Source organism: Pterocles gutturalis, unplaced genomic scaffold (assembly GCF_000699245.1).
Source record: "Pterocles gutturalis isolate BGI_N339 unplaced genomic scaffold, ASM69924v1 scaffold39027, whole genome shotgun sequence".
Classification (NCBI taxonomy): domain Eukaryota; kingdom Metazoa; phylum Chordata; class Aves; order Pterocliformes; family Pteroclidae; genus Pterocles; species Pterocles gutturalis.
In genome coordinates this window covers 1-19841 of record NW_010116790.1, presented here as the reverse complement: position 1 = coordinate 19841, position 19841 = coordinate 1, and the positions used below count along the sequence as shown (strand labels likewise).

The 19841-nt window shown below is 39.5% G+C and overlaps 1 protein-coding gene across 1 annotated transcript in view; it reads right to left on the bottom strand.

Annotated features, from left to right (window-relative positions):
* The window catches only part of LOC104463328 (mitogen-activated protein kinase kinase kinase MLT-like), a gene marked incomplete at its 5' end in the record, with an annotated part of 33224 nt that extends 13876 nt beyond the window's left edge, over positions 1-19348 (bottom strand). Inside the window, 6 exons of the mRNA XM_010075612.1 lie at positions 1523-1660; positions 1776-1804; positions 2679-2744; positions 3533-3634; positions 7597-7684; positions 19183-19348. Of these exons, the coding sequence (XP_010073914.1) occupies positions 1523-1660; positions 1776-1804; positions 2679-2744; positions 3533-3634; positions 7597-7684; positions 19183-19348 (589 nt within the window). The remainder of the gene's footprint in view (positions 1-1522; positions 1661-1775; positions 1805-2678; positions 2745-3532; positions 3635-7596; positions 7685-19182) is intronic.
* Between the last annotated feature and the right edge of the window lie 493 nt (positions 19349-19841).

The window sequence follows — 19841 nt, the reverse complement described above, 5'->3', positions numbered from 1 at the left end:
ACACTGAACTGTTTTCATATGGAGGGTAGTTGAGTTTTACCTCCAAGCGTAGAACTGTCAAAGGAGTTTTACTTTTTGGACAAGGAAAAATAAACTCTACGTGACTTACTGTTCCCAAGGTTCTGGTAATAGTTGACATGATAAGATATTGAACTATTTCTTACCTTCTCCCACTTGTAGAACATTACTTAATGTCAATTCACACCAAGATGACTACGTGAGCAGTTTGAGCTATAAGACCATTTTTGGAATTTCTCCTCTAACATTTTTGCTTTGTTTTGAAATTGAAATATTTCACTTCAGTGGATAATATGTGATTGCTTCCAGTAACAGTTTACATTAACATTTACATTTGTTAGCTTATGTTCTATTACTGTTTGTGACCCAGTTCAGTTAAGCAAGCAAGGATTTTGAATTCTGCCAAAGACAGGCTTTTTCTCTCTCCTTGCAAACCTTCAACCTTTCACTTGTAAGCAATGCCACATCATCTCTCATATGTATTTTTTTTTCCTCTATAAAGAACTGTTTGACAATAAGTTTATCTTCCACTGGGACATCAGCCATAGGTGATAGCTTAAAATCATAGTGCCTCCCTCACATCTATCTCCTCCCATCCCTCAAAAAGAAAGAGGCAATACTTGACAAGTAATGAAAGAATTCGTCATTCTGACACCCACTGTTGAATCCAAAACCAAAAATGGTTAATACACAGATACGCATAGAAACGACAACCCTGTTTCCTTTCTTCCCCACCACCCCAAGTATTCACTACTGTTCTCTGCCAGAGAAAGGCCATGGGGCTAGGCACACAATTGGTCTGATCAGAAGGGCTATTTCTAGCCTATTTTGTATTACAAAGCAAAAACAAATTAAGAGTTTAACCATGGACAGAGTTAAATAATTCACATTACTGTACCTGCAAACCTGACATTTTGATGGACTATAACTGACTGTTCCCCCTTCAGAAAAATGGCAAAGCCATGCCAGCCTTTTCTATACTTTCAGATGAGGCCTCTACATTCACCAGAGGTACAGTCTCTATTTTTGCAGCTAATGATAGCACGGTCTTTTAAACAATTAAGCATGGAGAAGTGGCTCATTTTGTAATATAAAATTAGTGACACTCCGTTTTATGGAAAGTGGAATCCTAATAATTTCATCCTGTTATACACCTATTGCAACACAACCTTTTTCTCTTCTGTTCCACTAAATAACACAAGCAGAGATTCATGATGCAGATTGTTCAGTGGCTCCTGCAAGCCTTCAAACTTCTGCTTAATACTTGTGGTAAAGCATGCACCTCCCATACTGGCATGCTACTAATCTAATCAGAAAAGGAACTCACTAAACAGGCAAGACACTGTTCCTCCTATAATTTTCAAGCATATAATTGTAAATTATGGGTCAGTCTTGAAAGAAAGTGTGACTTTTTTGTTGTCCTTATTTAGAATTGTTGTTCTTGCATCACACTCTGTCACACTAGAGATCTGCTGCTACGCATAAGGAAATGAGAGGCACTCACCACTCCGTACGAGTATGTGTCACAGGTTTCAGACACCGGGAGACTTTGGATAACTTCTGGGGCCATCCATGGAAAAGTGCCCACTAATGACATGTGTGTTGTATGGGAGTGGAACCTTGAGGCACCAAAATCACAGATCTGGTAAAAATAAATAAAAAATAAGCTGATATTAGAGTGTCAACTTAATTCATTAGGCATCAAAACACTGGGTCAAGCAGCAGCATCTCTCTACATATAATGAAAGTGTTCATACCTTTAAGACGCCATCACCAGCTATAACAACTGAAAATTAAAAAACAATGGGTTACAAGAATGCTATTAAAAATAAACACAACACATTTTCACAATAGCTTTAGAGAACACCTGCTGAATACCTGCAAGCCTCTAAACGAATAAAAAACTTTTCAGGCCTTACTGAGTTCAAAGATACCAACACAACTATAGTTAAAAATACAGATAAACTCCATTCACCCCAATGTAGTTAGGCTTAACAAGAAGCTCTCTGAAAGATTCGTTAAAAAAAGGAGAAAACTTAAAACTGAGGTGAGATTTAGACTCTTCTTGACTATTATCTCCCTGTGTGCATTATTAAAATCTGTGTCCCTCCTATCCCACTACTAATAGTGAAAGTTTCAGTTAAAAGGCAATATTCAGCAAATTTCATTCATGGTCGTCAACTGCCAAGTACAGTGTAACCAGTGCAGCACCAGAGTGTATATTACTTAAAAGCATGAATACCTGTCAAACCTCAAAACGGGCCACAATAAATACAAGATTTTCAGATAATAAATAATAAGCTTTATCCAGTCTATTGTGTCTGGTGTCTGACAGCCTTTCCTGGTAGTCAACCCTTCCAAATATAAAAAGGAAGTGAGGAGTGTCCAGGCAATGTCTGACAGCTGATAAGATGGGTACAAACATGGTCAGCAAGGAACAACTTGGAAGAGCCCTCCACAGTGCTCTAAATGATGCCAGAGGCTGTAATAGAGCTCAGAGAGCCTCTGGAGGAGGAGGAAGGCACAGGCTCTTCTGTGCCTCAACAACTCCTAGTGCAGCTTGACCACATTAGTTCTGCATGTTCACAAAGCTCAGGTACAGATTTAAATATTAACAGGCAACAGTAAATGCAGAGTGTTTCAATGTTTTGCTACTTTACCATTCCTGGATTTCAGATCCCTGTGGATTACTTTGACTGGAGCTTCCATGTGTAAATAGTGCATTCCTACACAAAACAAGGGAACAGTCTAGTTAGGTAGGCTAAGCATGGCCATCACGTATCAGCAGTCATGTTTTCTGGTTCCCATTACTTATCTTCACTACGAGTTGGCATACTTCTATGCCATACTGATATGCTGCAGGAGAAGCAAAGGTTCCCAAAACCTACTTTGAGTAAAAAACACTAAGTGGAGCTCATGTATCTCTCAAAACATCTATATGGGTATGCTAATGCTTTTTAACATCATATTTAGTTATTTTCTCTGAGGTGCTGTCTACACAGAGAAACCAAGATATGAATTACTGTTCACTCATTAGTTTACACTAATTCTTGTGTGGTCACAGAGAACACAAAAGGACAAAATAGCTTGTTCTGCATTATTATATGATGATTTTCAGTATGCTTGCTGAGAATAAGCCCTTAGCTTCCTTAAATGTCCCAATTCAAATCAAATGTAAGGATAATTATGCACTTTGCCTCACAATTACTCTACATCAGCAAAATTTTCCTCTTGGGACTTAGGGGCAAACCAGAAGTAAAACTGGCTCACAGAAACCACTTTCACTCCAGAAATTATTTTGGATTCATCATAAGCAAGGAACATATTAAAAAGAACAGTGAATGGGGTTTGTTGTATTTTTTTGGTGGTGGTAGGGTTTTTTGTTGTTTTTTGTTTTTTTGACAATCTGAATAAGGAAGTATAGGAAAGCTTTCCTGACTTCATTGGGAAAGCATCTCCAGCTGTACACTTCGCTGGCCTTGTAGGACAGTAATGCACTGCTGGTTTTGCTTACCTTTAGCTATGTCAGTTGCCCAGGTCATGATATGATCCATATCCATCTCTTCACTTTTGTTACTATTAATGTAATCAAACAGGGAGCCAGCAGAGGCATACTCTGTTAAAAAACAACAAACACACAGGACATTTTAAAACACTGCACCTAAACTGAAAAATCCAATAGAAATTCTGCCAGTTCCAGAAAGCAGTCCACCTCTGGCTTAACGACAAGGAATTTGGGTTCAGCTGCTAATATTAGTAGCATAGTAGGAGAGAGGTAGTTTCTTCTGACTATCCCAACACAGACAACCTACTGATAAAGGGAAAAAAATGTAAAATCATGTAAAAGAACAGGCATTAAAATGAACCAAAGATCTGGCATCAAGAGAGATCAGGAAAAGCAGTTTAAATTCCAGAGTAAAAAGTTCTGGTGATTATTTACTTTTTAAAGATTTTTGAAGGATAGTTCTGCTCACAGAGAGAACTGTGTGAAAATGGTAACATGCCACTAAACAATCTGGTCCATTTGTGCCTTTACAGCCCACATAGAAATGGCCATAAGCCTTCTGTTAGGAAGAGAGTTTGCAAGTACAAAGGGAAATTACAATTTTATTTTCCTATTTCCCCACAGAGGAATAGAGCAGCAGATCAAGCCATTTGTTCATGAAAAAATGGAAGGGTTAAACTAGAGGCCCAACCCTGTGGTAAGTGGGACAGATTTCTGTGTGCTGCAGGTCATATTCAACAGTCCAACAGGCTGTAGCTCTTCTGCTTAGTACTTACCGTTATCTCCCTAAATAAGCTCTATGCTTATTTAGTATTAATTCATGCTTCACCAAAACACAGCAGGCGGTTGTTCGTGAGCTGAAGCAGCTGATACATTTTCTCCTATCTGGTTGCCAAGACAGAGTGGGTATGTGCCACCCAGTGTAGCCCAAGTAGCACAAAGACCAGCGGGATGGCAAGAAGCAACTTCAAGCCTTCTATCCCTCTCTCCCAAGGCTATTCAGTGTGCTTCTCGGGCAGAATTTAAAACCTACTTACAAAGCTCCCAAAATCTTCATACCTAAGGTGGAAAACCAGCTGGTATACAATTGACACGCTTAATTTCAGCCATTTCAAAGCAGCCACAAAAACATTCCCTCTAAGACTACATCAAACATAGCCAAATTGCTGCTAATAATATTAATCAATGATATGATACATCATAGGCTAAATCGTAAAAAAGTAAACTCGCTTCTACTCAAAGAAATCAAAACCACTGGGAGATTGCCGCGTGGGGAAAGAAACTCCAGGATGAGACTGAATCTGCAGCCTAGAACATGGTAGGCCTTATGAGAAGATTCCAGTGCTAAATGAAAGAAAAGACAAAGCAAACAGGAAGTCCCTTGAAAAGTAAACACTGAAGTGGCAAATTAAGTTTTGGATCATTACTGCAGGTCTTCCCGCTGAAAGAAGCCTCTGCCAGAGACAGAAGCATTGCTTCTGATGTCACCGAAAAGGGAGTAAGCTGCTGACCTGCACATTTCCTCAATTAAAACATATGCTTTTTTTGCCCATGATGTCATCATCTGACTTATAAATGGATTCTTCAGGAACAGGTTGGCTGCACGCTTTGCATGCCTTTACAATGCATAATTTGATCCACCGGGGTCAGGGACAGCTCAGCACCCCAAGCTTTTGCCGCTCTGCAGGAACAGAGGCAAGCAAGCGTCAATCAACAAAGCTTTATCCTTTAGTATTGCTCCTATATATTTACTGTGCTACAGGGGTTTATTAGGAGGTGATGGATTTGGAAATCGTATCGTGAGGATAATTTTCTGTCAATAATGGAAAAGAGGTATTTACTTTACAAAGAAAAGCCCTGAATGCCTGACTGGACCCACCCCGTGATGGGCTGTGGGATACACCGTATGCTTCTGTGCTGACAGGGGCACATGCTCCAAGAATCTTTTGGGAGGAAGCAGCTGTGGTCAAGAACCAGATCTGAAAGCTAGGCATCAAAACAGGTATTGACAGAGCCAGCCAGTGACATCTAGAATGATGTGATCCACGTTAGCAGCTCACCAGGAGGGATGATCAGTTATAACACTGACATACATCCCAGCAGGGAAACATGTTTTGACTGCAGACTTAGCCTTTCTCAGTGAACTCTTTGACAACCCCATGTAAGACATTACATGCAGCTAATGCTCAGTAAATGCCAATGCTTGGCTGAACGCCCTCATCTCCATGACCCTGAAGAAACATCAGTTTCTCGGGATTTCTTCTTGTTTGGGATATTCCCTCATAAGAAATGGATCTCTAACTAAACACAGGATTACGTCTGCAACACTGAAGGCCATCCAGAAGATCACAGAGTGAAAATCCCTGTAAAAGATATTTCAAACACAATTATGATTTGTTTTCTCAGTTGCCATTCTCCCATTTGAAAATGGTGTGGGGAAATGGAAGCTAGCTTCCCTTACAACCCACGGGACTCCAGTCTCCTTGGAAGTTTCAGGGAGAACCAATGCAGCTTGTCAAAAAAAATTTTTTTCTTTAGCCAGGGTAGAATCAGAACTCCTCAAGTAACAGAGCGGTTGGACTACGCAGCGTAGTCTCTTTCTCACAGATGGTTAAAGAGTCCCCGTTCCCAATGACATAATGAACTACTTTAGCTGCTGTCTGTCCTGTGACTAGCAAGCAGGTCAAATGTCCTCTGAACACCGACTGCTTCCGAGATCAAGCTGAGGACTTTCTGATCCAGACACCATCCCAAGTCACTGATTACACATCTCCTTTGTCACTCTGCTTTCTGGTTTACAGTTATTACACTTATGTTATAAATTATTGTAAAATTACATTACTTGATTTATTAGCTTTCTATTATTTTTATTGCTTCAAGAAGGTATTCAAGTTCCACTCTCTATGCTATCACCTGTGCATCCTCTGAGTGGTGTAGCCTGTGGTCACCCCCATGCATTTCTGGAGTCCCAGTTGCAATACCGTGACCTCCAGTAGGCTGATACTCCTGTAAGTAAAGCTCCCCATGCCCTGAACAGTGCTGTATCTCACATGCACTGCCACCGGATTACACTGCCATCTACTGTGATAATCGGATGTCTAAGAGACAGGTGGAAATAACTGCATTCTCACAGGTTCTGTTCACCATCTGAGAACCAATAAAAACCTGAACAGCAGTGCTTCAAACTGGTATTAGACTGTGCCACATGCAAAGACTACTCTTCGCATCAAACTCTTTAAAATGTTACAGACATGCCAAAACATGCCTCATACCCCATGCTTTCATGGTTTTTAGCTCTCCAAACTTTGTTTCAGCAGACTGCAGACTGTTTTGCTTTGGCTTTGTTTTCTACTACTATCTTACCTAGTTTCTCCCATACAGAAATGAGAGAAATTACATTATCTGTAATGTAATTTTATATCTGGACCAATTCCCAAGATAAGGGAAGGAAGCTTAAAGTGATGATAGGAAAAAAAAAACAAAAAACCCAACACCACAAAACCCAACCTTTGCATATTCTAGGAATGCCAGAACAAATGAAACTTTGGTTCCAATGAATAAAGGGAGTTGTCTTACGGTGTCTAATAAACCCTTGACTCTATTTCTCTATTTCAGGCTCCTCCCATGGCTGGGAAGTTCCCAGTGCAGATTCTCCTATTTTCAATACAGGCAGAACTCACAGTGCAGCTTTGCTCTGAGCAGACGCTCAACCTTCCCTTTTAACAGACCTTGCCAGAACTTCGTATCATGAAAATCTCTACTTCCATTATATGTCAGTTAAAATGGAAAAGCAATTCACAGAACAGGAAAAGAGAACACAGTGAAAGCTTCTATTTAAGGGAGCACTGCATTTGTGTATTAAGAACACCCCAGGTTCAAACTTTCTCCATGCTGCTACCAGCCAGGTTCCCACCTCCAGCACTCCCATTTACATTGATGCAGGTGGCGTTGAGCACTCTTAACATTCAAAGGAGGCCAGACCAATTAGCAAAACACTGAAATTGGGTTAAGCTAATACCTTGTAACATTGGAGTTTTACAGAATCAAGACAAACATCAGACAAAAATCCTTACCTGTAACTATGCCATAATTTGGAGGTTCAATGACAGCTCCATAGAACTGAATGATGTTTTTGTGACTGAGCACACTGAGGATTTCTGCCTGTTGAAAACAAACAAAGTTAGACAATTAAAAATGAGGCACTTACTATAATAGTTTATTTTATACCCAAGCAGGTATATGCACACATATATATAACATATATATAAGCACACACACATATATATCTAGGAAAGACTGTCCACAAATGGTTGGCATTTGAAAACCTCCTGGGAGAGTTTGTCAGATGAATGTTTAGTATGTTTGTGAGAAAAAAAAAAAATAAATTCAGACTATTCTTTCATGGCCAAGGCACAGATGTAGAAGCAAATTCTTCGGAAAAACTGAAGGCCTTGGAAAACTTTGTTCAAAGATGTGGGATTTTTAGCAGAGTTGCTGCAGTCCTATCCAGAATTTGTGTTTATGCACAAAGTACTATGGGTTCAGCTAGTCCAGCACTTCAGGCTGTTAGAACATACCATGCACACTAAGCTCCATCCAGTGTTTACTGGAAACGTGGAGATTCCAGGCATGCACTGTGGAGTTTGATTGAATATGCACAGCAAGCATGCTTGAGACTGCCAAACAGCCAGCAGTGAAGCTGAAACTGCTCCTCAGAGCAGGCTGCAGATGTTTGGAAATTCTGGATAAAAATACAAAACCTTCAAATTCCACTCAAACAATGATTCTAGGTCTGAGGAAGAGACTGCAAACAATGAGACTGTATCCACGGAAATTAAGACATACAGTCCTTGGGGTTTTTGAGAGAAAGAACATCAGATGTCTCCTTCAAGGTCTCTCAACAGTTTCGCCTCTGTAGTATATTGAAATAAATACTCAAGAGATTTTAGACACTTTTTTTTACACAAATATATGTATTATGCAAACACAGGTATATACTATATTTTTCTCTACAGCAATGCATTACTTTAAGACGTTGAGATTATGTTAACTCTAAAACAGTCAAGAGCATCTACCAAGAACAAAATCACAATTCCTCTGAACTTATCGAAAGTATCTAATCTGAAAGATTCCTTCTCAGATCCCTTGGCTGGCTGTAGGAGTGTTGCTGTTTACATGCAAGTGAGTATTCTCTCATTTGCTCAGATAGTTGCCAAGTAAATGATTTACTGGCCTTGCAGATTCACTGAAAATAGGAAGACTATAGCAGCTTTGATGCAGAAAACCATGGTACACCAGCTAGTGTGACTGTAATACATGTATAGGCAGCAAAACAGTATTTTTCTGGCCTATTTTTTATAGCTGGTACCACGATACACGTGTGTAACTCCATGATTACAGATAAGGCATCAGATAGCTCAACTTCTTGCTGTTGTTGCTGTTGTTTAAAGCCTTTTCTGAGTAACTTCAACATAGTTTTGAATTAAGACCTTTAGCTAATGCACTGACATTTATACATATTCAATTAAATCTTTAACTATAGCTTTGCACTTAACTATTTCTTCATGCTGCTTGGGGTGCTCAGTGAAGGAAACAGTGTTACCGTAAAGTGAGTAATCTTTTCTCACAAGACCAGAAAATTAATTTTTTAAATATATACTCTTTTCAGCAAAACACACTGCAGACTGACTCACATACAAGTCCACAAAATAATTTAATTGGCAGCTATCTAAGCAAATGTGGGAAGACCCACCTGAAGCTAAACAGCAACACTCCTTCAGCCAGTCAGCGGATCCAAGAAGGGATCCGTCAGATCAGCACGGGATCTGTCGGCAGGAGGAGTTCTGCCCTCCAGCTGCAGCCCCACCAGCCTCCCACAGCAGGTGACTCCAGCAGCAGTGGCAACTGCCCGCTTCACAAGCTGCATGTACCTCCAACCTCCTTCTGTAGCCTGGAGGATGCAGATGACAGCCTGGTCATTCAAACCTCCATCTCCACGAGCCAGCAAACCCAACACCCCTATACTTCAAAAACTTTTGTACCACGTTTTTATCTTATTTAGGAAACACTAAATTTGGGAATGTCCTCTAATTCCTACCAGCGTTACTGCCAGATAACCAGGAGACCTAATACTCCTTGACTGCCCACCTGGATATTGTTAGAAATGAGACAGGAACACCAGGCCACAAACAACATTAGACAAATTATCCAGAGCATCTTTCTTGAACACCTTGGTCAAGAGGAGCAGAATAAAACTATCTTCTTGTATAGTACTTAAAAATCCATGTCTTCAAAGCAGTGTGCGCACCACCTACTATTGTTTACGACACATGTACCTCAACAGGTCATTAGAATTAAATTGACTGGTGTCACATTTAACCTTCTCATGGCATAATGTATTTAGGTCCTGGCTACAGAAGTAGTACTAGATTAATCTTTTTTGAGAATGATTAAAAACACTACATGATGAACACATTCAAGTGCCATAGCTCCCTATTCCACTGCAGCAATGTGTAAAACCCTGTGACTGTCCTCAGTCTCTCACAAGACACTGCCAGATCCAGTAAAAGCCCAGCAAGAGTCACTGGGTAACAGGAGAGGCTGCACTGCAGTAACACCAGCAGCGAACCCCAGGCCCTACCAGTCACCCAGTGCTACCATGAAATGGACTGCAAGACAGGAGCACTGGCATAAGAGGACAAGTCCTTCACTGCCCCAGCCATACTGACACACAGTGCTTTTATTATTTGGAGATTAAAATATAATTATTTTCTAAGATTATCTTATTTACAGTATATTAAACACTAAGATCACATTCCAGAAGTATGAAGAAATGCTGTGTCAACCGTGGCTAACACCATCACCTTCATATTGATCTTCCTTGAGGTCTTTTCCAACCTTAATGATTCTATGATCTTCATACTCTAAACTGGAATTTAACAGGCACCAAAGCAAGCTTCCATCTAAGAAAAAGGAAAGACATCTACTAATTGCCCACAGATAACCCAAATTAAGAACTGGGGGGGAAAAAATTGCCAACTCTTTCTAAGGACCATTACTTCTGAAATAAATCCTTTCTAAACACTTTTAATCACTCTGCTGTTGTTAGCAGTAGCAATTCTAGACTATTCCTTTCATGTTTTGCTCTTTTCAGTTGCTGTAGATCAGCTGTGAACTCTATTAGCCAATTTAAAGACACTTATTCCTTACAGTGAGAAACCAGATGCAAGTCAATCCACATCTTTGAAGCTTTTGTACTTTTTTTGACATGAAGGTGCCATATTTCAATGAAAGACTGACTTTCAGATAGCAAATTACAAAGTGCTCATTAGAGACCAGTATTTCAAAAGTCTCTTAGGCACTTCCAAGAATATTTAGAATTACCTTTAAGCATCAAATTCATACTTAAATCCAACACGCCTAAATGCCTGGGAAAAAATCCTGCCATGGATCTATCTGCCTAAAGGCCCCTGAAAAAGCCAGCCCTGACTGGCTTGGGCATGACACACTCGCTTTCCTCAGTAAAGTTCCTATCTTACACAGCTTAAACGAGCATCAATTTCCTTCCTAAAGCTTTGGTGATGACAAGTAACAAGTCTTAAATTACTTCATTACATTACTTTTTTGAGTGAAAGACAGTTTTGGGTTTTTTTTTAATGTTGGATCGAAGCAGAACTAGGGAGCTCAGCTGAAGGAAAGACACAACCCACACACATAAATACAAACTCCTTGGACATAACAGAGACATAGACACACAAGGTTACTGCAACAGAGTTGAATATTACGGTTAGTCCCAATATAAGCTTAGTCACAGCCTGGCACTGATCATCCAACTTCACTAAAACCGTTCACCCTGTACTTACACCACAGGTATGGGCAAAATTATGTCCCTCTTCTGTCCTGCTGCAGGGAATTACAGACTAGATGCCATTTCTTGAAGGCAAAAGGATTCAGAAGTCTAAACAAACCTAATCCACTGTTAACATAATTCAACCACTATTGTAAAACCCAAGGTCAGAGCAAATTACACTAAAAACATTTTAATTCTCACTTACTGGCTCCTGCAGTGTTACTGTAAACCAAACTCAATACATAAGACAACGAAGGTATAAGATTTAGGAACTTGGGTAATCCTTCAGTGTACAAACTAATTGTGCCCTATGAACCGTGGTCCAGATCACAGTGCTTAACTGCTACTTTATTTTTATGCCTGTTTAATCTCTACTTATTGACATAAGTGAAATGTCAATTACATCACCTATGACTGACATCACCCTGCAGATGCCTCTAGACCTGCTAGTACTGCTCTTAACCTTCTAGTACAAACAATTATGCGTGAATACTTGTGTCTTCTGTATTTTCAGCAGGTAGAAACAGGGCCCTCCTCTAAGCCTTGTCTGTGCTCAGCAATTGTGAGCAGAAACCACCAACACAGATTTTGAGTGTGGCCAGCAGCAGATGAGGGGCCAAAGCAAGCTACCTGGACAGCGTGGTCTTATTACGAGCAGCACAAGCTTCATCTCACTGGGGTGACACAAGTCCTAGATGCTTTTTCTCTGTCTAGTGCCAGTGCAGAAAGAGCAGCAAACACAGCTTAGCTCTGACAAGATCTTCAAGGTCGGCGCTGACAGCAGATGTGGGCAATGGCCACCTGATGCTGAGCTGGCATTACTGGGGAACACAGACAAGGCCCTATCGTCAGATCTTTAATTGCAGCCTCAAAGGCAAGTAAGGATGCGGATGGAGGCACTTTGCATACAGCTGTGTTGTTGCCTGCCAGCTACTCAGACCAGCCACAGCTGCTCTTGTTAGAGCTCCCTATCCCAGGGCAGCTAAAGTTAGCAAAGACAAAACAACTCAGCACATTTTAGTTACTCTGGTCCTCCTTGGAAATACGTTAGAAAGTTGTTACACTCACACTTGCAGTCAAGAGAAGTGATTAAGGGTTTGGGCTAGCCACCTATTCCAGCAGCACAGATGGATCTGCAAAAGAACATCTGTCCACAGTGTTTTTTCAGTATCAAAAGACTTTTTGCTTGGGTCCGAGCAAACTGGGCCCACAGCAACTTACACCATTTCTTCCAGGTGCCGTCGGAGCCACTGGCTGGGGAGCACAAAGTACAGCCATCCTTCCACCCTGGTCTGTGCACACTGGTTTAGGATTAACATGGGACATAGTTGCAGCCCCTTGTGAGACCATCGAGTCAGCCAGCACCCTATGAACTCCCCTGTTAATAAATTAGTTAATTGCACAGCAGTAGGCACCTCCACTCCCTGCAAAATTACGGGGTTAGACATGGCTAGCTACTTAAGGAATCTGATTAATACAACTTCCTTAACCGCCTTCTGATATTTATTATTACATTGTGCAATAGTGTGGTTACTTCCTTTTCCACATGTTTTCCACGCTTATTAAGGAAATATTTGGACACACCTAAGTCAGCTTTGAAAAGATATTTCTTCCTAGCTCTTTTATTAATTTAAAGGCTTTGACCTTTGTCATGTTCTTGGGAGAGTTGCAACTTAGCTACTCTAGGGGGTTTTACAGTCCAATAAAAGGGCACCTGGAAAAGGCCAGACAATGTTTTATTAAAATCGTTCTATTTACTGACAACTACATAGAAAAAAAAAGATACAAAATGCTAACACAAATCAATCCCAAACCTTTACTTCCAGATTCCTGATCAAAAATACATTCAGTCTGTGTCCATTTCCAGGAATGCCCTCCTGTGAATTCACTTATGTCTAACAAGGGATGATGACTCTTACAATGCACTAGTTTCTCTAGATAAATGAGGCCAAAAAAAATAATTTTACAGACACAATACTAAGACAATCAGCATCTAATGTTACAGTTCAGCTACAAGGCACTAGAAAAACATGCATCTTAGAATCCTCCAGGCTTATGATCTTTTTTAATGTAATGCTGACAAATCATTAAGTCAAAAAAATTCCTTACTTTTTCACAAGATATTTATGTTTCACATGCTTTAACATAAATATTACACAGTATCATGATGATTCTTTTAAAACCACATTAAGGTTTTGATAGAAGCCAGAAATTACCCACAGCAGATAATTTTCACTACTTCATTGTTTCTCTCCTTTCAAAAGTTAAACTGAATACAATTCTTAATGAGCACGATATAGAAACAGTTTATGTACTTTAGCTCTTCCTGGATTACTATCATGCCACAGTCTTACACAACTAATGTTCTATCATTGCGAACAAATGCTCCTCTCAATATGCAACAAATAAAGGGATACATAAAGATTTTTAGAAATATAAAACTACTAAGAAGAATTTTACAGCAGGGATGTTATACAATTATTACAGTTTTCAACATTAAAAAGAAAATCAAGCAAATACAAAATAAAAAATTAGGACTTTGTCTACTGTTTCATCTCTTCTCATAAACAAAAAATATGAAGGCTTTGTGCTTTGAGGTCCTCAAGAAGAAAGCTGTTAATAAGCAAAGCACACTGATTATCCAGTTCAGAGAATGTTTGTTAAACCTATTAAACCGTCTTTGATATTAACAAGGCAAGAAGAAAACCACATGAAGGTGGCAAAGCCAAAGAATCCTCAGGGAGATCTTTTAACTGCAAATAAGCAGAGTTACCACATGCTTTGATGTGTGCTGCGGGCACCCTCCCAGCACAAATGCGTTACCACCCCTTTCACAAGATGGTCATAGTTCTTAAAACTATGGTTGCATATCACTTAAAGCTGTGTAAGTTTGGGGTTGCTTTTCAGTATTTATTTAGAATATCACTTACCAGAAATAAAAGCTATTTTCTATAGCCCATTTACAAGTTAAAACTCTATTAGCATTTGTTACGTCTTAGCAGACAGCCATATATTCAGTGTTGTAGGGATACTATTTCACAAACCACACAGAAAAGAAGGGTTAAATTACAGTCTCAGATTGATGCCACCAGCACTTATGTAAACAGAATTAAATTCTCCTAAGTACATCTACGATGACGTAAAAAACATGTATTAAAAAGCATTTCGATTGAGATAATGTTTCAAAGCATCGTAACTGCATCGAAAATTATGTTCCATGCTGTTACAAATCCCAGAGATTAAAACTGTAAATAGAAAGGAAACTAATAAATTCTAATTGGTATATAATAATCTTATCATTATTTTAAATCCATTGTTTTATATCACCACACAATTCTAATTTTTTGAAATACTATGATAGAAACACATACTTTAAATACCTTGTATTGACTTTTAGGTTGCAATCTTGAAGAAAAAAAAAAAAAAACACGTTACCGAGATACCTCAATTCTGTTAAACTATCATAAGGTACCACGCTGAAGGAATAGGGACATAAATTTATTATGTGCTGTTACAAGTTCACACCATCTTACGTAATTTACTTTAAAATATTTCATTTGCACTATGCAGTAAAAAATATGCAGGAGTATTTTTGAACACTGTATGACATGTTAGTAGTAACATATATTGGATATTGACCATTTGGAAAGGGAGTTTCATAATCTCCTATAACTTTTTCTAGCAACCTTTTCACATAACTTGTCAGTTTTAAGGATAATTTGAAGGTTATGAGATTAGAAGTACAATCTAGTGAATTCAGAACATCCCTGTCAAAACACTGCAAAGGCTTGCTAAGCTCATGGAAAGCAGGTTGGTCCCTCCAAAAATCACAAGATCCATCACGGTGGTGTGGCAGCAGATGTCCTGCCTTATGCAGAAAAAGGGAGTTAGATCAAACTAACTGGCTTGATCCTGACATTGATGAACATCAGCCAAGTACAATAACCATACAGAGCCCACCCACCAGCAACCAAGCAATTGGGGGTTAAAAATCTGCTATCCGTAAGAGAAGATGCTGTTAACAGAAGCTGTGGCATCTAGGATAAAAACCAAGCAAAGGCACTTTCTGCAGAAAATCCTTACAAAAGGTTTAATAAGCTTGAAAACAACATTTTGAGTTAGAACTACACTGCCATTTAAAAAAAAAGGCACAAAAATCCTGCACAAAGAACTCATTTTCATGTGAATTTCAACTAAAAATCCATGATGTCCAGACATATCCCACAGGAGCATTACATTTTGCAGCAGATATCTTGAGATTGTATCAGCATTTAATATTAAGGTACCTGATAAAGAGAGATCTGCCAAGAATGAGAAGAGTAGTTTAGATTTCACTAGTGTTATTCACAGTTTGTAAAACCCTTCAAAACACATAAACTATGTATTAGTAAATGCATAGAGTTTAGAAATGAGCAACGTCCTGCAATGTTATAAATACCTCATTCAGGCAGATTTAGAGTAAGAAGTTGTCTCCAGCTGCAAAACAATACCAGCAATTGAACAGAAACAACAGTTGAGTGGACTAAACAGCAGGTTTGAAATACCTGAGCTCCCATAGAGCAGTTTATTTCAGCAATCATCATTTCTTTTCTCAATGTTGGGAAATTTTCCCACTTACTCGTAATCATTCTGAACACAAACCTGCTTTGACTACAGAGTACAGCAAGAAAACCCATGACAACCCTAAAATACAAAGGAATATTGAAATTTGAAACTTTCTGACTCCCTGCTCACTCCACAGGTGAGCAGTTATTGTGGCTAATACACAACACCTGAATCTTTCCAGACCTAAAGAATGGGAAAATATCCAAGGAAATTATTTCTGAGATCAAAGTCACCATAAGCCTCATGAGCACCTTGTTAGATATTCTGGTACAACAGTGATAAGCAAAACCAATCCCCTCTCAAGGAGTCTCTTGCAGTCCTTAGGAGCAACAGAAGATAAAATAATGTCAAAGAAATGGTACCTGGAGAAAGGCCATGTCCATACATATCCAGCTAGAGCAGTGATCTTCCTGAGGCCTATAGAGATTAGCAAGGGATCTGGATAAGATAACTTAGATGAACAAGTCTAATTCATCTCACAGTGGCTACTGCTGAACAATTAGCACTGAGACTCCAACAGACAGTAGCAGCTATACTTATGGATCCTGATCCATTCCTCTAAAGCAGATATAATCTTTCCACTAAAATATTTTCTCAAACTTGATTATGATAGCTATAATTTAACCAAGGGAAAAAATCATCATGTTCTTGATTAGCACTCACTTTAAGCCTGTCTTAGAGTGTATAAACCCAACCTACTGTAGCTCATGATACTGACAGTGCTTGATGGGGATCTCTGTTATTAGAACCCCAGTGATTGTTATAATTCTAGAACATGTTCCTCAACTGATAGGCTGAGCTCACCATCATGAAAACAGCACATCACAAGATGTGTTACCTCCGTGTTACACCTTTACAGCAACTGCTGGGGAATCATGTGTGGCTTTGCTTTCCACACGGGCTCTCAGAGCTCTCTAGAAGGCTCTCCCCAGTTATCACTCAAAAATGACCTGCCCCTGCGGAGAAGCAAAGAATTGCCCCTACCTAGAGACTACCTACTTTAAAAAAAGATACAAAAAACTTTCACCACATAAATTCTGGCTATGACCAGCTGGCATCAAAAAAAAGGAAAGTCCTTGCCAACCACAGATGTTCTTCTGCAGAAACATCTGAGAGTCCTCCATGGATGAGAAGCCTTTTTCACGCCAAATTTGCCTATGCACAAGTTCACAAAATCAGGGGTTTTCAAGAAAAGGAGTTGTCACCATAATCTGCATCTCTGACTGCTGTGCATTATCTAAATACATTATCTGAATGATGCACATCGTGGTTTTAACCACAGCTGTCCAGATAAGTCACGATGAATCTGCTTCCAGTTTTGGTTTTACCATGTACTAGCTTCCTTCCTGAATCCAGAGCAGCAAACTGTCTCTGTGACTTACCAAGTCTTCTTTCTCTTTGTCATGACTCAAGCAGTAAGCATCCTTCTTCAGGTTACACACAGATCTCCCTTTCACCTTGCCACGACTGTCAAGAACAGCCTCTGGGAACACAGGACTCCCAACTCCACCAAAATGTGACCTCTACCTTATCCAACTATTGCTGCCCTTCAGCCAGGACCATCCCACCAAGCAATAGCCAGAACAGGTTTCACTGCAGCTCTCTTACTATGTCCATGCTGCCACATAGACCACTATGATCAGTCTCCACTCCCGACAAAACTGAAGTTTCAGGACATAAATTCCTTACTTGCTTTTCAGAAAAGTTACTTTTCTCTGTCTATGACTGAAAAATGCATTTTACTTAGAAACTTGGCTCAAACACTAGCCTTACTGGGTAGCAATGGTCAAAAAATGAAACTAGACAAAACTCCTGAAATGTCAAGGTTTTACCTTTATGCAAAATAGACCCGCTGTTTTATTTTATTCTTGGGATTCTGCAGGCTGCCTTCATGGAAGCTCAATCTTTTTCCATTAAGACTAAAAAATTACAAATAAAATAATGCCTAAGATAAAAACTTTATCAGAAAACGAGTAATATTTTAAAATTGGTTTAATATCATAAAAACACATTTATTAGTACTACTATACTACATATTTATGAAATGTAAGTTCAGCTTTTCTCTTAATTCTCTGATTCATTATACACAGAACTCCTCTTATCTAGAGTTCTTCATAGCTATCTGCTTACACAGATGTCAATAACCATTTCTAATCCTCATTATACAAAATTTGTTTCTAGAAAATAATTTTTGTAATGTTGACATCATATATATATATATAAGAATACAAGTGGTCAGCCTCAAAATAAGTTGTTTTAAAAGGCAATAACCAGAATACCAGCATCTCTAAACTCCGCAGAAAGTAGAAATCTAGACTCTCGCTAGAAGAGTGACAGATACTAATTACAGAATGACCTCCTATCCTATGAAGGCAGTAGCTTTGAATTTCATGAACAGCAAATTTACAAGGAGCAGTGGAGTTGCACAGCTTTAGTGCCACCACAGGACACCAAATTAAGCCAGAAGTCTGACTTACTCATTGCCCTTCTCCAACAAAACAGTAATGCCCCAAGCCACTTCCTTCTCCAGTGTTACAACAGAATGACCCGAGGTACCATAACCTCTACCTGTGTCTGTGCTGCAACCTTGGCTCTGTGGTTCAAACCCACCAGAAAGAGCAAAAACTGAAAACCAAGAATGTGAAGCCTGAGACTGGCTCCAACTCCTGTGCAATGGTTTGGTGGAACAAAGCGCACACAGGCCAGGAGCATTTCCTCTAAAGATGGAAATGTGGAAAAAATCACAGCATCATGCATGCCATTAATTCTCATTCTCCAACATGTGCAAAATGTTTCTGGGAACTGCTCTCGCTCACACACACAAACAGACCAAAATTTCTAAAAGAACACAGATGTAGGAAAAAGTGGTAAACAGAAGACAGCTGAATGCAAAAATAACAGTACTGCAACAATACTCCACAATGTGACCACAGTATATTTTAGGGTAAATATGGAAAGAGAAAAAAACCACCTTGCAACCACATGGTGTTTCTCCATTTGTGAGCTTCTACTTCTACAACAGTAATCTGCACCTTCAGACTTCATTTGAATTTTCTCTTTCATCCTTTTATTAGAAAAATTCCAGACCCATCAGAAACAAATATGAGAGGAATACCACACACATACCCCAATAGGAGGTCAAGAACATTTCAAAGGCCAGTTAGAAAATGGAGATCATCTATTCTGTGATTACAAAACAACTGACTTGCACTACTTCCTCCATCACCCTGCACTGGGCTTCCCAACGACCTGCAATAAATGAGACAGCAAAGAGGAAGTGGGAACGCTGCATTACATGAGCCCACAGGAACTTCAGGACTGGGCTTACATTGTGCAGCATACTAATGAAAACTCTCTCCCATGGGCTGTACCTGAAAAGTAGAAGAGGAGACAACATGTTGCAGCTAATGAAAATCACAGTCTGAATCTGAGTGCAGCAAAGAAGAATCTGCATCTCCAAATAGTGCACCGGTTGTCCCTCCTCCAGTTAGGCTAGACAGTTCATACTGTGAGGCACTGCCTCCAACTGCTTCATGGAATAAAGAACGCTAAATCAGAAAGAAAACAACAGAAGGAGATACTAAGGAGGACAAATGTTGTTTCCCAGTTTTACGTTCTCTTGCCCAGTAGCATCTCACCCCTTTTGCTGGTGGAGCTCTATAGCGCTCTGATCTGGGATTACATCTCCCGAGACAGAAAATATTGGGGAAAAGCACAGGGCTCAGCAGTGGTGGGTGAGCTCGGTAACATTTGTGGTTGGAACTGGGATCTAGTTACCCTTCACTCTCTTTCTTCATTAATGTTAATCCCTCAAATGTAAAGCTGTTAAGAGTCCTAACTATAGACCAGTCAGCCTCACCTCCA